Genomic DNA, 18,085 nt, shown 5'->3' on the forward strand with positions numbered 1-18,085 from the left:
CTGCCTGTGAACACACCCCCAGCACGCTGTCTCAGCGGTAGATTTGGATTGGTCAAACTGTCTAATCTACAGGTTCAGGAAAATGGGAGACGACCTAGGTGACGAGTGGTGGACAAACGAGGCTAATTCAGGTATCTCTCTTAACTCTAGTGCCTTTAAATTCTGGTGTGTCTGAGACTTGTGGTCTGGGAGGTCTCGGTGTAACTCTCAACGTTGGCTTGTTGTTGCTGGTCGTGAGAAATGTCTGTTGGTTATTGCTAACTGTAAGCTAACGTTAGCTAACCAGCGAGTAGCTGTTAACTTTTGGGGTTAACGTTCTGTGAACTGTTAACATCAGTCGCCATAGTAACGGGTGTAAGCACAAAGTACCGATACTTATGTGTACAGTTTGTCCCTGGTTTGTCATGACAGGGAAAGTTAGGGTTGTTTGCTGGAGTTGTTCTGTGCAGCTTCCCATAGATGTGCAAACACGTGTGTCTGTGTGTGTGTGTCTGTCTGTGTGTGTGAGCCAACTCAGATGAGAAACGTTAATGTTATCCTAACGTTGCCTGCCATGCAAACTACCTTCAACTTGAACGGCACAGTTCGCTCTCCTCTACATCTATCATACCTCTCTGTTATGCCGATCCATAAAATCAGCAGAGGAAGTTAGCTGTAGCTAATCCTCACATGCTTTAAGTGCACTCTGTATACCAATAGAGGGCAGTCATGTACTCTTAAGGATTATTGACCTGATTGAGTCAGACAGCAGTGTGTTGTTGCCTTGCCTACCAGAGTGTATCTTCAGGAGGCATTAGAGTAAATCGTTTTTATTTGGCTTATTCAGACATACAGACACGTCCGGTCTCTCCTTTCAGTCATTTATATACACACACACACACACACACACACACACACTCACACACGTTGTCCTAGGTCACACACACACACACACACAAAGTTGTGAAGAGATGAGTCAACTTTTGAATCTAACCCAGCTAGCAGTAATTCTGTTTTCCCTTCTCCATTTCATGTTTAAAGTATGGTCAACATAAAATAAGGTATTGTTTGTAGTGCAGATAAAACCAGTACCCACAACATAAATAAATGGTCTAGGAGCTGTTTACCCCTACGTGCAAGCAGTAGCATTAAATTTGACAGTTTTTTGGTTGATGTTTGGCTTTTCTTTCTTTTCATACATGAGAACAGCTTTTTGGTAACACTATGTGGAAAATCTGTCAGTTGCTACAGTCAATTTTTGGAAACTGAGTCACTCTGTGTGGCAAATTCAGATGATATATTCTCAGAGCTGCAATGATTAGTCTATTAATCGATTAGTTGCCAACTATTACATTTATCGCCAACTATGTTGATGATGAATTCATCGTTTTTGTTTGGTTTTTTTTAAGAAAAAATGTCCAAATTCTCTGATTCCAACTTCTCTAATGTGAATATTTTCTGGTTTCTTTAGTCTTCTATGACAATAAATTGAATATCTTTGGATTGTGCACTGTTGTTGACAAAACAAGACATTTGAGGACGTCACCTTGGGCTTTGGGAAATGGTGATTTTTAACCATTTTCTGACAATTTATAGACCAAACAACTAATCAATTAATAGAGAAAATAAAGACAAAGATACAGATTAATTGATAATGAAAATAATAGTTACTTGCAAACCTACAGAATATTAGGGCGGCTGCGGCTCAGGAGGTAGAGCGGGTCGTCCACTAATCGGAAGATCAGCGGTTCGATTCTCTTCTCCAGTCCACATGCTGATGTGTCCTTGGGCAAGATACTTAACCCCAAATTGCTCCTGATGTTTGTGCCATCAGTGTATGAATGTGTGTGAATGGTAAGTTTCCTCTGATGGGCAGGTTGGGACTTTGCATGGTAGCCCCTGTACCCATTCGGCATATGAATGTGTGTGAATGGGTGAATGTGATTCGTAGTGTAAAAGTGCTTTGAGTGGTCAGAAGACTAGAAAGGCACAATACAAGTACAGTCCATTTATTGAATTCATCATTAATTAGTGCTTGTTCATGTTTTTGTTGCAATAGCCTCCTGATACCATCAAGACATCTGTATAAAAATCACAATTCTTTTTCTGTGCATATTTTTTTTGTTATGAAAGTTATTACTTATAACATCTATGTGTAGGGCTGAACATGTTGAAGATACAGGCATGTTGGTCATTCTCAAGTCGGTGTTTTCCCTGCATACACCGTAGGAGGTTTTCCATTCATTTGTCCCATATTGAGAGCTCTGTTGCCTCTTCTGTTAGTGCTGTATCCTTTTGTCTTGGGGATCCGTGTTGGACCAGGCTTCTGCAGTGACCCCAGAGGAATCTGATTATAGGAAAGAGACATTACTTGTTTGCGTAACCAGCTGCAATCACAAAGCCTTTCCATTGAGGCTTTTGTGGTCCAGCTCTGTATCAGGGCCAACCTGTGATTGTGGCTCACTGTATGGCTCAACATGTGTATCCCAGCCATAAAGAAAATTATAATAGATTGGGAGACACAAAGACATACACAGACCTAATGAAGTGATGGATATCCTTATTTGTTAAGGTTGGCCCCTTTTGTAGAAATGAAATAAAAGCAACATGCATCCAGACCAAGCTACAGATGGGTATGTTATGTTTCGCCATGCCAAAGGAATGTATCGTTTTACTGCGCCATGTAAGACTTAAACCGTCATGAGATTTCTTATACATGTACTTTTTATTTTTAGAGATGTCTGTTTCTTGTATTAGGTTGGCCTCTTTACCCTGACTGACATCTCATCCTTGCTTGCATTTGTATCATTGAAGCACTTGACAGAAAAGGCTGTGAGGCTGACTGAAAACTGACAAGACAGAAAAGTTGGAAATTTGTTAGATAGAGTGTGGGATTGACTTTGAAGAAGGCCTGGGCGATAAAACGATAGCGATATGTACCGGTGATAGACACTTTATCAATAACAATAACAAAATTGTTTGATAGAATGTTTGATAGTTTCACTTAACTACTTTCACCACCTCCCCGGCTTGTAAATGGCCTATCATATACCTTGATAATGGATCGTGCTACGAGTGAAACGCAAACAGCCAATCATTTAACGGTCGTGTTGTTCAGTTGCATCATCGACATGTGACACATCAACAGAAACAGCGTGGAGTGAGAAAATGAGCTCAGATGGTGAGGAAATTATTGATTTAAAAAAAAAAAAAAAAAAAAAAGACAGGTCAGCTCACCAGGATGGCAGGATCACCAGGTTTTTTGGGTTAAATTCAGAATAAAATGGTTAAATTCAACCGTTTTTTTTTTTTTTTTGGTCTTTATAAAAGTAGGTCTTTAAAAATGATCAGTAATTATTGATATTGAGTGAAATTAAACATTTTATTGTGATAAATTTTTCAGCTATATCGCCCAGCCCTACTTCGAATTACTGAAGAATGAAGAGGAGATTCATTTAGAAACAGCATGACTTTTATGGTGAGGTGTCTAAATGCTCTCACTAATGACAAAGATTCTCGTGAGAGCCTCTGTCACACTGCAGTCTGCCTCAAACTGTCATCAAATGCCTCATCTGGTTTCCACCTTACCAGCTGGTGATCTCATGGTGGTTAAGGTTTCTTCATGTTTGTCATCATATACCTGCTATGTCGGCTCTCTGCCAGCCTGTCCAATCACAGGAGGCCTTATGGTTTTCCCCAACACTGTCAGCAAGCTTTTTTTAATTTGGATGACACATCGCCTTACAGCTTTGGCGACTAGATTCAGTATATGAAAAGGCTATTTAATTGCTAATTTTGTCTTAGGCCATTTATTTCTGCCACACTAAGTCACCTTAGTGGTGTTTTTAAAAAGTTGATGTCATTAGAATTGGCTGACCTGATAAAGATCATCAGATGGTTCCTCTTACTAAAAAGTTGCTGTTTTTTTGTTTGTTTGTTTTTACAGAAAGCTCTCTCAAAATCTCAGGAGATTTAGTAAAAGTCATCACCTTGTCTCATGTGTGAGGGTTATTCGTGTGATTTTAGAAGTTGGACACATTGCTCCAAAATATTTCTCCTAAATAAACTCCTTTGCTACTGCTCCTAATTTTTTAAGGCTTTTTTTTGTTTTCACATTGTTTTTTCTGTTATAATTGGCAACTATTTATTTCTTACCTTTAAAATTCTAGCTAGATATCCTTCCCCTGCATGCCTTGTAATTTTAACTTGTGGCATATGTTCTTATTGTTTGTATGTTTCTATAGTCTTAATTTTAACTTTATTTTTTTATTATTATTATTACTATTATTATTATTACTTATAGAGGAGTTTGAGCAATTGAAGGTCTGCAGCCATTTGTATTGGATTATCATTTAAATGACACTAAGACCACTGATCCTGTTTTTCATGTGGAACAGGAAACAAATAGGAAAATGTAATAAAATAAGAGAATCAGCACAACCATTTACAACTAAACTTGAAAATGATGCCACAAAAAATGATGTAACATTTATATATACATCAGTAGGTTTGACTGCTGATGTTGTTTACCAATTGCTGCTCTCTTTGCTCACTTAATGGGGTTACCCCTTTTTTTTACCATAAATGAGAACAAGCAGAGGAAATGTGTTAATAAGTTTATGCAAAAGTTGAAAAATGATTTAACTCCACATCAGTTGACATTTTCAAATGTGTTAAGACTCTGATGACTAGAATTTAAAGAGCAAAGTAGTCCATTTCCCACAAAAACCTGAACAACCCCACCACCACTTGGTGTTCCAAGTTTTATTGTGTCAGAAAACTGGACTTTCCAGTATACACTCACACTCACACTCACACACACACACACACACACACACACACACACACACAGATTTATGAAGAATTTTGGTGTAGCTGAGATAGTAGATGACTTAACTTTTGAGTCAAACTCAGCAAACACAAACCTTATTTCCCAGTAATCCTGTTTTCTTCCTTCATTTCATGCTAGAAATATTGCGAAAGATTAAGAAATTAAAATGTCCGCATATGATAACATGCAAAGAGAAAACACCCATGATGTTATTTGTACCAGATCTATCTGTCCACAGTTTGGAGGTGCAGGGTTGTTTGTTTTTATACTGTTCACTGTGGAGTTGACCCTGGAGGGGAAAAAACATCTATCTAACCAGGGTACTGCCAATTTCTGTCTACTCTTTGCTTCACTCTTTGACTAGCAACCTGTTGCTCTGTTGATATCAAACCCCTCTCAGAAGTAGTCAAGGTGAATAAATGAAAACAACATAATGACTTTTAATGACAACAAAAAAAAACATGAAACAGAAATGTATACACATCACACATTTGGTTGGGTTGGTCTCACTCAGTACTCATACAAGCATGAGACACATTTATACAATTGATAAGAGGCTTTTAAATTCAGTAAGTCTATGGATACACTAACCAGACCAAGTAGGCTGTACAGAGGCTCTTGTAGGACTTAATAGAACAAACTCTGGGTTCACTTTAGAAGAAGTGTATTGTTTTAGTTGTCTAGTCCAGCAATGGGACTTTGAACATATGTTCAGAGTATATTTTCACCTAATCACAAAGGCCACTTACTGTTATATTTGAGGAGTGTGAGGCTGGAGAGGTTGCAGGGGATATAGTGATGCTACTGGTAATCTTGCCAACACCTTTGACATGGCAGCCATTAGCGATTACTTGAGTCCTTTGCTCATGTCGAAGATAGTATGGGCCAACAGGCTGTGGGATGCTGTGGGTCATGCCATTCAGAGACTGGACATATGGGCTCCCCAGATGGATATGGATCTTATTGTCCTCTGCGGTGATGATACTGGGACTTGTGTCCGTGCTGTTGGACTTCTGACGTTGCCAGCTGTTCTGCCTCTCTGGCGTCTTGCAGAAGACAGCCTGGCTCGTGACCTCTGTTGGCTCTGGAGAACAGGTCCTGACTGTTACAATCTGAATGGGGGAGTTGTTGTTGTCAGGTGTCGCAGAGCGTGATGAATTTGGACTTAACATCCGAGTGACGGGTGTTCCATTAAGCGGGGAGACGGTGCGGTCAGGACTTGAAGGTGGGGTTTTAGCATTAACTGCAGGCAGAGCTGAATTCTGGATGATTGTAATTCTCTGCTTAGGTGAGGCTCCGCTTGTTGGGATGACAGCTGTGCTGGTGTAGGATGTGGCTGTGTCTGCAGTGGGGCTGCTAATCTCGAGCGTGGCTGTGTTGAGTATATGGTGCGGTGTTACTTTGATGTGCAATGGCTGCCCTGGTGTGTGTGTTAACATCATCACCTCTCCATTAACTGTTTGGTGCATATTTACGCCATTGGCTGAATGGCTGCTGTATTGGCTTATGTTGTTATTTGCGCTGTTTATGCTGTTAAGGTTATTGACAAGAGTTGAGCTTCTTCTGTTGATGACTTCTACATTGTGGTGTGGGTCCTCATCATCATTTTCACCATCTGATTTCTCATTGTTTACTGAAACAACTTGGCAGCTATAGTCAGGAGGCAGGCTGTCTGCTGGCTCAGTTTGTACCTCTTTGGTGGTCTGATAAAGGTCTGAGTAGTGCTGACTATTGGCACCAGATGTCAAATTCTTGATTTGTCTATACCTGTCTAGCTCACTACTCAGTTCCTTCATCTCTCTGGCCAGCTCTTTGTTCCTGGCTTCTTGTTGGGTCAACTTGCTCTGCAGAGTGGAGTGATCCGTCTGGACCCTGCAGATGGATTCCTCAGTCCCCATCAGCTCCTGGAGTTTCTCCTTCAAGGTATCTACTTCTCTGCCTAACAGTCTGGACTTAACCTGCTCCCTCTGAAGACGACAAAGTAGAAGGTGTTCCTGGTTGACCTCCTGCTTCTCTGCCTGCTGATACCCAGAAAGCTCCCTTTTAGCCACCTCTAGCTCCTCCGTTAGAGCCTTGGACCTCCTCTGTTCATCCTTGAACCTCCTTTGCAGGGACTTAAAGTCCTCCTCCACCTTCATCAATTCTCTCTCCAACACCTCCTTGTCCTGGAGTCTTTTTTGCAGCCTATCTAGTTCCTGGGTCAGTTCTTTGACTTTGTTGTCTGTTTGGCAGTGATGGTTAGTGAGGTTGGGGATTGAGCTGTACATGTACTTCTCCTCTTTTTCTTTCTTGTTTTCCAGGACCTGTAACCGTTTCTTCATAATGGTTATTTTACTCTGTAGCTCCCCATTCCTCTCCTCCTCTGTTGTAAGCCTGGCTTGGAGCTCATCCTTTTCTTTTGATATGCCCATAATCCTTTCTTCTAACTCTGCCTTACACCTCAGCACCTGCTGCCTCTCATCTCTCAGTCTTTCTGTCATTGTTGCCAAATTGCTTTGCTCATGTGTTTTTCCCTCCCTCCTGCTGAGTTTTTCCTCAGCTTGCCGGAGCCTCTCGGCCATGGTCTTTCTTTCGTCCACCAATGCTACAGTCAGCGACCTGAGCTTGGCCAGGTCTTGTCTAATCACTGCTTCACTCTTCTCCAGTTGGCTTTCAACAGCCTCTAGCTCTCTCACCCTGACCTTCAGAGTGTCTAGCTCACCAGACAGCATCTTGCTAACATCTCTCTCTTTTTCCAAGCTGCTCTTCAGAATACTACAGTCTTGTTTGCTCTTACCTAAAGCCTCCTCTATCCTGTCCAATTCACTGATTCTACCACTGAGCTTATCCACCTCAACCTTTAGGCTACAGCAGTGTTTGGTCTCCCTCGCTAGTCTGCGGTCCAGTTCTCGACACTGGTCTCTGATGCGAATCAGCTCCTCGTCTTTCCCCTCCATTTCCACCACCCTCCTCCTCAGTACCTCCACCTCTGACAGCAAGCTTGGGGTCCCCATTTCTCGCTCATTGAGCTCTCGAAGTTCCTTGTCTGCCCTCCTCAGGACACCCCTAGTCCCCTCCAGATCATCAAACCGATGGCCAAGGAACACCAGCTGCTGTCTGAGCTGTTGATTCTGAATACCGTCATCAACTAGTTTAGCTGTCATGGTGTGCTGGGTTTGGTGGAAGATGTTAACTTGGTTGTGTTGCTCCACTTCCAGATGCAGTGATGTCAGCCCCTCCTCTTCTTTTGCACTGGGGTAAGCAGCGCTGACCTCCTGCTTGATGTGGTCAGTGATGGCAGTCAGTTCTTTGACACAACGTCTCTGTTCCTCCAGCAGTTCGCTCAGACACTGTTGTTCCTTCACAACCAGCAGTGCAAAAGCCTTCAGCTTGGTCAGCTCCTCTTTTAGACTTGATACTTCTCTTTCACTTTTCTTCTCCTTTATCTCCTGGTATTCTCTCTCCTTTACAATCAGGAGCTTCAGCCTGTAGAGAGAAATATGGCATTGCATGGGTTTATTGTGTAATTGACTCTTATTTCAGCCATCAAGAAAATTTAGTAGTGTTTATACTTAACATCTTGGCCACAACTGTTAAACACAAATCATTTCCTAAGTTGTGTATTTCCTGCATAAACATTTATTTTATTTTTCAGAAGAATTTGAATCACTATTTCCTCACTTCTCAGACTTGTGTGGAAACTTGTAACATTCGTCTCTTTTGCCTCTGTGCGTATGTGTATGTGCGTCTATAGATATCTCATTTGTAAAAACTCTAAGACATGTAGATATGCCTGTATTTCCAACTATATTGTTTTGCATTTCTCCCTAGGCAGCATGCTTTTTGTAGGATGTTTTGACTAGCACAGCAGATGGTCCCTTGGCAGGGAGTGTTGATTAATTAAGAGGTTCCTCTACCCTTGAGTACCCACAACACCGCATCCAATCACCCTCCTTCTGTGTACCTTGAACACACCTCGAACACTACCCCATTTCCAGCTAGGAAAGGCAGGAATTCCCCCTTGTTCCATAAGTAATTACAGACTGGCTACATTTACCAAGTGCTGTCAGTCCTCACATTTCCCCAGATGTGTACCAGCAATGTACAAATGCATTTCGTACAAACTAGTGTTCAGACCGTTACTGAAAACTATGACTAAATATGTTCATCAATGACCTTTTTTTCCATTACTAAGATGAGATGATGAAGAGATGGCATCGGTGTCATTAAACACTAACTGTGTCTATATCAACATGCAATATTATTGACGAAAAAAAGACTAAAATGTAGTTTAACAAATCTTCACCAAAATCTCTCTTTACTTTTGTTGACAAAAAAGAGGAGACAAATATTATAGACTGTTTTTTTTCTAAATTACAATCCAAATATCATGTTCATTGGATGGCGTGCAGTAGTTCCATTTTCTGTGCTGCACGAACCATATGAGGACAACACTACAATTAGCACAGTGAGGAGTACATCAGCTATTTTACAGAAAGCAAGTTAACGTTAAAGGTTGTATGTGTTGTGAAGCAATTTACATATATTAATTGTTTTCTATGGCCAATGAGTGAATGGATTGTAACGTAACTATAAAAAAAAATGAGACCTTCCCTGACTTTCTTAGTTGTCTGTATCAGAAGTTTGTGTCTGTATCTGTTTGCTTTATCAGAAGGGAGGCAATGAGGCCATAAAATAGCTTGTAAGAATACCACAAACCTGAAGAGACACATTAAGGCTCCCCACAAAGAAATTGAGGTGGGTTAACATCTCAGTGGTAATTTTTTTTCAAGCTATATTAAGCCAACTAGTAAGGTTGGTGTTACATTATGTAGTCTGTGTTTGATAGCCAAACCAAACTCATTAAGCTAGGCTAGAAAATTGTTGTGAAGGAGCTGAAAATGAGCATAAAAGCTGACGTAGAATTGAGTCCTGAGGGTGATTGGATGCGGTGTTGTGGGTACTCAAGGGTAGAGGAACCTCTTAATTAATCTCTGGTATAGACAACATTAGATGGGCTAGCATCTCTCAAAAACGGGACAATGCTAACCTTAAATGGCTTTCGGATATACTTTTCTACTGAGAAAAAGTAGAAGCCCAGCCAGCTTAGCTGGCTAACCTTTTGCTTAAAGCCATGTTATGCGGACCGTTTTTAGTGTATGTTTTTAGGTAGCTAGTTTGTGTATAATTCTCAAAGCACTAAAAACAGCTTTTACAGCATGTGGTCTGCAAATGTAGCACCAAAACATATCAATTAACAAGTTGGCTAACTTTTATCAGTGCTAAAAAAGACTAAAATGTCAACAGTTTTCATTAAATAAAACTGTACTAAAATAGTTTTGGTTTTCTTTGACTAAGATAAGACTAAAATGCCCACACGTCAACTAAAACTTGACTTAAAAAAAAAAACAAAAAAACAGGATGAGGTTGACTAAATATGATAAAAACTACAAAGGACATTTGACACAGGACTAAGGACTAAGACTAAATTAAAAAAAAAAAACATAACTGACAAAATTAATACTAATACACACTGTACATTTTTGTATTGAGTTATTGCAAGTGAGGCACACAAGTCATCTGTCAGCAGTCCATTTCAAGTCCAATCAGTTGTCTTATATGAGTTTGTGGACCGTCTGCTACAAGTGTTGCATACTGGAGGTTTCCAGAGTGCCGTCAGCTTAGTCTACATATCATGCTATTTCACATCATATTAATCCAAGTTTAGATGCATGTTTTCCTGTGTGTCCAAGTTTAACACACAGGAAAAAAAGAAAAAGATTGTAGGACAGCTAATGTTAACTGCAAAATATGAGACCGCACATTATGTTGCAGCTTTTTAAGTGATACTTTTACTAGTAAGATACATTTCACCTACAGCAATAATGTGTATGGGTGAGTGGCTTAAATTAGCAAAGATCTATTGTTCTGAATGGAAAGGTTGGTTATATTTCTCAAATAAATAACCTAACTTCATTATTGGTTTTTATATGGTCCCACTTAAAATTGTGAGTATTGTCTTGTCAATAATGCTCCTATAAAAAGCAGATAATTGCAAAGTATGATCAATTAAGATATTAAAAATTGAATGCTACAGGTTTTCAGTGTAAAAGTTTCAGAGTGAGACTTAAATTTGTTTCTGTTGATATACAATTTAGATTCCTTTTGAACTGCACTTTGGTTATTTGGTCTCAACTTAGCATTGTAAGACTGTTTAATCTATGCAGAATTGTCCAACAGTTGGTTTGTATCAGCTCATCTTGCAGTTACAAAGCAAGTTTTGAAGCGACACACGTTTCTAAATGCACATTTGTATCATTCTGCTGTTCACAAGTCTTGTGATTTTTCTTACCTGTGCTGTGCTGTTAGCCCCTGCCCTTTTAAAATCCTCAGAGAATAAATAGTCTCTACTCTTTCACCTCTCCCGTTCCCGGAGATCCCAGTGATGTGGACATTCCATCCGGAAAACCAAACATTATGAGAAGTGCTCTGCTCACTGAGTCTCACTCGCAGTCAGTGGCGCCCATTACATCATCAGCTAGTCCTTATATGGGACTGTAACAGGCTCTACTGCTGTGTGTGTGTGTATGTATGTGTGTGTGTGTGTGTGTGTGTGTTTTTACTGGAGTGCAGCCCATTCCAGATGAGGTCATTGTGTAGCCATGCCAAAGAGGCTAATGGGAAGGACAGAATGTGTTTGTGTGTGCTCGAAGAAAGCTAAAGCTTCAATCACAATTCAAAGTAGATAGACTCTCAGTTTGCAGGATTAGCCGCACAAACATGTTAACCATGCTACATAAGTACGAAGCCTAACTTGGCATGTCCTAGGAGCTCTAGCTCATCTAGAGGCATGCATGTGTTATATGTTGTGTGTGTGTGGTGTTCACATATGTTTTAAGAAGAGACATGTTTTGTGTGTTGTAGCTGCTTTGCCTGGGGCCTGATAACCTGACTGTGAGATGACATCATCAGTTCATCGGCCCACAATTACATCCATATGTCTCTCTTTCTTCTTTCCCCACACCCCTTTTATATCTCCTTTTCTTTCTGTCATTTTGTTCCTTTTCTTACTTTCTTGGTTTAAGGTATGAATTGCAAATTTTCTTTTAGGATTGCATGTTTTTCCTTTCTCTTGGCATCATCAGTTTCCTCTGTGTTCATCTGTATTTTCACTCAAGTCAAATCTACAGTATGTGCCCAGTGGGGCAGCGAGGGATGACTGATAATACTTTCATCGGTTTCCCTGCATGTCTCATGAGTCACAACAAGAACGACAAATAATAATGGAAAAAGAAATGAAATATTTTGGCTTGCTAGATCATTGTACTACCAGTGCTGCAGGAGAGAAACAAACATATAACTCTGTATGTGACGCATGTTCCCCCTCAAGGAGCGATTACATGCATTATGGCTTCTACTTCCAGCTTTCATTGGGAAACATATCTCTTGTGGGGGATTTTTTGTCAAGCAAATCCATCTAGTCTCCAATTAGATTAGAAATGTTTCCCCCATGACTGTTTGTCATCACACAAGTATTTGCAAAACAGCCTGAACGACACATTTCAACTATTTAGACATTTGCTTTCAAAAGCCTTTTCACACCAAGCATGAATATCTGTGCAGATTGTTCATATCTTTTAAAGAAATGTATTTCATATTGTACAATGAATAGCGCTGAATGCTGAATGATTTTGTGCAGCAGAAAAGATAGACCATGTTATTTGCTGTGGACTTCTTTATGCTGAGAGATAGGCTCACCTAATAAAATCATTCAGACATATTAGAGACAGAAACAAGAAATCACGTAGTTTATATATCCAAGCAAATGTGGTAACAATGTCTGTATGATTATTGAAAGTTTCTGTCAGCTCCAGATTTAGCAGCTCTGAGATGCATCAGCACGTTTTATAGGAGGGTACCATTTTAAACATATAGTCACGTCATCTGTCAGATCTTATCACATTGCCACATCAGCTCTAAGTTTGACACAAGTATTTTTATTTCAGAGCACTTTGGATATCAGTCTGTTGTTTTTAAGCCAACAAAGTAGAGAGTCTGTCCACAGTATTTATCCCGATTCAACTGTGTTGTAGTTTAACTTGTGAATTCCTCCCATCAGAGACTGTGCAGCCTTGATTTATAGAGACTACGCCAGTTATGTGGGTTAATCATGTAAGGCCTGTATTCTGTGTCTTAGCTGCCTGTTTCAAAGTCAGAGATTGCTGTGGCTAAACAACATTTCATCTGGACTTGCTTTTTGTTTGTAATTTCAATTACTTGATGTTGAATGCACTTAGTTCTTATTCATAGCAAAGGTATAATTAGGGAAGGCCACGCTAGACATCAAACACTTCAACAGCAAATATCAGCCATGGACCTCAGGAGTAAGCTACAGATCAGAGGAGCGTATGGATTACGGCTGGGCGGTATATCAAATTTTTATGGTATATCTATATATTCAAGTGAGATATTGGATGAGACAATACCGTTTATATTGATATAGTTTGATGTCATGTTAAAATTCATAACCCGTTTCTTCCGTAAAGCTGTGCCAGTGTTTGCATCTGTCCTCTCTCACAATCTCTGTGCACCCCCGCTCTCACTCTCCCTCTGTGCGCAAACCCGGCCCCACTCACTCACAAGTTCTCCTGCAACATGGAGGGAGATCTGGAGACCTGGTTTGTAAAAAGAAAAACAATGGTTCAGTTATCTGGAGATGGTTTGAATTTAAAAGATCAGATGAGCACCATGTCATCTGTAGAAAATGCCATAAAGAAGCTGCATCCAAAAGTGGAAGCATTCAAATCTCTTCCAACATTTACAACAGCGCCATAAACTGCAGTACACAGAGTGTGTTAAACTTCTGCCCCTAAACAAAGTGCATTGCAAGCTTCATTTACCAGTGGTGTGACTTATAAAAAGAAAAGTGCCGAGTGACGCGATATAACTAAGGTGGTGGCCTACCACATTGCTAAAGATATGGGCCCTGTTGCAACAGTGGAACAAGAAGGCTTTAAAAAGCTACTATAAACCATTGACCCAAGATACCAGTTGCCCAGTCGCAACTGCTTTGCAAGAGAAGCAGTGCCAAAAATGTACACTGAGGTCAGACAGAACCTTACCAACCGGCTCGCAAAAGTGACTCATTTCACATTGACGACTGATATGTGGTCAAGCAGGACGTGCAAGCCATATATGAGCTGGACAGTACATTTCATCAAAGACTGGGAGATGAAAACTGCATGTCTCCAAACCAGCTATTTTTCCCCAAGATCACACCCGAGAGCATATAGCTGAAGCACTGCAGGATGCCCTGACAAACTGGAAACTTGATGAAAATGGAATGGTTGCTATAACAAAAGACAAAGGAAGCAACGTTGTCAAAGCGGTCCAACTGAAGAATGGTCTGAGAATGCAGCACTTTGGTCACCGACTTCATCTGGCCATCGGTGAGTACAATGTTTATGGAATAAAAAAATAGATGCCAGGCCTATGCTCAGCAAAAAGATAGTTTGCAGTAAGTACCACTTACAGTAGTATGTCTAATAACCATAAAAAAAATCTATTTGAAATGTTAAGGCTAAATGGAGAAGCATCAGTTAATACAGTACAGCTGTCGCTACTGAAATTGACAGTTATTTCCATAAACTCGCAGTGCAGACATATCATCGAAGATACTTTAAATGGTTTCCTTCAGTGGTATCATCATTTTCCAGTGTGAACAGTGCATGGCTGTTCTCAGCTGCAGATGATCCCAACTCATTAGACTTTAACATTACAGCTGGACAGGCTCCACTATTGAGCTAACGCTAGTCAAAACATGGATCCTTATGGACTGATACCTGCTCTGCAAAATCTACAGACGACAGTGTAGCTTACCTCTGCTGAATCGTGGCATGTAGGTTAAAACTCCAAATATTTTCCAAAAATATCAGATGTTGAGTAGTACTAGCAGTAAGCAGTTGCTAACATCAACACTAGCTATCAGAAGGCGTGTGTACCATAGTCATAGACTTAGGCTTGTGACAGTGAATGAGAGCCAGCTGAGAGGAGCTAGGGATACATTCAAGTGCAGCAGCGTTTGAGATTGCACAAATGTAAATATACAGCTTTTTTCACAAGTGACTGGTGATTTTACCAAAATAGTTTAACAGAATAGTGTTTTCTAGGGCTGTAGTCAACCAAAGAAAATCTTGGTCGAATAAAATCGCACATAATCTTCAACTAATCAATTAGTCGCGGTTGTGTTTTCGACTAGCAGGTGCAGCAATGTTTAAACTTGTAGTCATTTAATCATGCACATCCCTATCAAACACAAGTGATCTGTGTTTTTAAATGAAAACATAAAAGAAAATGAAAAAGATTTTAAATATATTTTTCAATTTTGTATTACAGGACATGGCATGGATGACAACTGCATCACCCGGGCCATTTCTCAGTGTAAGAGAATTGTCAGGAGCTTCTCCTACAGCTGGAGGAAAAGAAGAGATCTGGCTGAGGTCCAGATTCAGCCGGGTCTGCTGGCTCACCAGCTCATCACAGAGTCAACCACATGCTGAGGATCAAGGCAGCAAATGATCGAGAGGGTCCTGGAGCAGGAAGGAGCACTCACAAAAGTCCTGTCCACTGAAAAAAGTCCAGGCATCTTGTCCCTACATGGCAGGACATAGAGGTCCACAAGGCTTTGAAACCCCTTTAGGACGCCACCAATGCTCTGTCAGATGAGGAATATGTCACCCTCTCATATGTCAGACCTGTGCTACACCATTTCAACACAAGTCTCCTGGCACATGAAGAGGGTGATAGCCTGCTGTGCAAATCAATCAAGACCTGCACTGTGGATTACCCCAGTGCCATGTATGCCAACCCAGCCACTAGTGACAAGATGGACATTGCCTCACTTGTGGATCCACGGTTCAGGACCAGATGCATCCCAAGTGAAAAGGTTGATACAGTAAAACACAAAGCTCTCTTGGAGGCGGAGGCTCTGCTGGCTGATCTGGGCAGCTGTCAGCCTGACCCAGCTGTGCCCGCTGTGCCCAAGCCTGCAGACCAAGAAGCAGCAGTGCCACCAACAGCTAAGAGGAAGTCACTGGAAAGCTTCTTCAAGTAGAGCACAGCCACCAGCACTGCATTAACACAAAAGGAGGCAATTGAAAATTAACTTTCAAGCTACTTGCAGTCAGTCAGTGTAGAGAGTATTACAGATCCTCTCAAACGGTGGAAGGAACATAACATTGTCTTTCCAGCACTGAGCCACCTGGCAAAGAAGTATCTTTGTGTACCAGCAACCAGTTCTCCTTCCAAAAGGGTGTTCAGTTGCAGTGGTAACATTGTAACCTGTCACAGGGCATCCCTGAAGCCTGAGGCTGTTGATAGGCTAGTTTTCCTTGCACAAAATCTGTAAGAGATGTACATGGGTACAAAGGAGGAAATACTTTGCCTGGTAAAGAACTGTCTCCCTCAGTAAAAAAAACGTAACTACTTTGTCAGAGCGAGTAGACCTGTTGTTTTTGTTCTGTTTACATTTTTATTATTATTTGCACAGTTGCATATTTTGTTAAGCAGGAGAGGAAAACCTGTAATTGTACTTTATTTTAATCAGTTTGTTATTGTTGTTGAAAACAACTGAAGGAGCATTCTCAGAGATAGGCCTATTTTTATTTAATATAGCCTAAGCTATTTATATAATTTTTCATGTACATGTTGATATATTGTGCAGCTGTTTAATTTCAAACCCTGTCTTTGCATTTCATTTTGATCACAGCCTGTTTTAATAAAAGTGCTTGTAACATCTCACATGTGGCTTTGACTTACAACTACACATTTAGACCACTTCGTAGAAATTTATATATATATATATATATATATATATATGGTGTATCGCCATTTAGCCTAAAAATACTAAGATATGATTTTTGGTCCATACCGCCCAGCCTTAGTATGGATAATAATCAACCTGCTTGATTATTCTGCTTCCCCCATAAACACTCTTTTGTAAGAAAAGCACTCCGTAAGATGAGATATTTCTCTTGTTGTGGAATGTGAGAAAGCAATCCTTCACATTCCTTGCCATTCCTATCCACAGACCAACTCCCAAACCAGAGTCAACCAGGTCCTTTTTCCCATTGAGGAGGAGCTGGCATCTGCATTGCTTGTCCTCAATTACAAGCATGAGCCGATCCCTCAAAGGCATTTCCAAGAAAAACCTCAAACTTCGCCGATATGTAATATTCCCCTTATGTAAGAGGAGTACTCTCTTCTCTGTTGCCATAACTCCTATTTTCATCCAGGGGTATAATTTTACAAGATTGAGTTTTTTGAACTTCTGCCTTTGACAAACAGAGAACAATCAAACTTTTTATTTTAGCCTTTTTGGAATTAACGTTTATTAGCTACTACTGAGCTTATCTGCCAGTGATGGTAAAAATGTCTGCCATTTTAACAAGATACAGCAATGGACAGCTCAAAATGTGAAATTCGCTACCAAGATTCTTTCTGTTGCTCTTTGCTAAATATAAAAGGTTCAGTTGGAGATTCGCTAGTATTGGACCTAAACAAATCCGGGACTTTGCCGTCCAGGAACCGGATCCAAAATGGCCCCTGCGATCTGAAGCCATCCCTATCCTCTGCCACGTTTAACCGAGCTGGAGAGCTTTTTCTCATTGACTTCTTATTTTAGATCATCTGCATTCCTTTCCTACATGTGTAGCACTTATTGATACCGTATTGGGAGTGAAAACATTTTAAAAGTGGTTTGCAGCTGTAGGGTTGCGTATGTGAAGTGTTTGTGATTCAGAACCCAAGTAGGCAGAGTAGAGCATGGACGTCTTTTGAGTGTTGAACATGTGTGTGCGGTTAATGCTGAGATGCTGTCAGCCTTGTGACAGACCATCGGAAACATGCACAGGCTTAGAGCATGTTCTGATAGCTGAGGTTGGAACAACCAGATCGCTGCATTGTGATGTGCAGATGTAATCATCCTTTGACACGCAATGGGGATCATAGTATGGCATAGTGATTATATGCCGTGACTGGAATTTACTGTATAGTTCACAGCTAAAATAGGTCATCTGCTTTGCACATGGCACCTTGAGGAGCTACTTTTTAAGGGAAATGAAAAAGACAGAGGGGTGCTGATTTTAAGCCAGACTGAGTAGCTCTCTTGGCTCAGAGCATATGCTTTGAAAAGAAACTGGGAGGGAGATTGAAAGATAGCTGAAGAGGATTTGGAGCAGGAGTGGAAATTCTTTCAGTTAAATATTTAGGCTACTGCAGAGCAAGATGTAAGAAGGG

At 40.5% G+C, this 18,085-nt stretch overlaps 2 protein-coding genes across 3 annotated transcripts in view; one reads left to right on the forward strand and one right to left on the reverse strand.

Annotated features, from left to right (window-relative positions):
- The window catches only part of cmss1 (cms1 ribosomal small subunit homolog), a 37,114-nt gene continuing 19,029 nt past the window's right edge, over positions 1-18,085 (forward strand). For both annotated transcript variants that reach the window (XM_067603967.1, XM_067603968.1), the window contains exon 1: positions 1-131. In XM_067603967.1, coding sequence (XP_067460068.1) covers positions 83-131 — 49 coding nt within the window. In that variant the 5' untranslated portion in view covers positions 1-82. The remainder of the gene's footprint in view (positions 132-18,085) is intronic.
- On the reverse strand, positions 1,999-11,302 carry LOC137192177 (filamin A-interacting protein 1-like; the record flags this gene model as incomplete). The annotated part of the gene is made up of 3 exons (XM_067602688.1): positions 1,999-2,326; positions 5,560-8,275; positions 11,142-11,302. Coding segments are annotated over 3 exons (3,027 nt in total), but the record flags the coding sequence as incomplete, so codon positions are not given.

The sequence above is a fragment of the Thunnus thynnus genome, chromosome 11, assembly GCF_963924715.1.
Source record: "Thunnus thynnus chromosome 11, fThuThy2.1, whole genome shotgun sequence".
Classification (NCBI taxonomy): domain Eukaryota; kingdom Metazoa; phylum Chordata; class Actinopteri; order Scombriformes; family Scombridae; genus Thunnus; species Thunnus thynnus.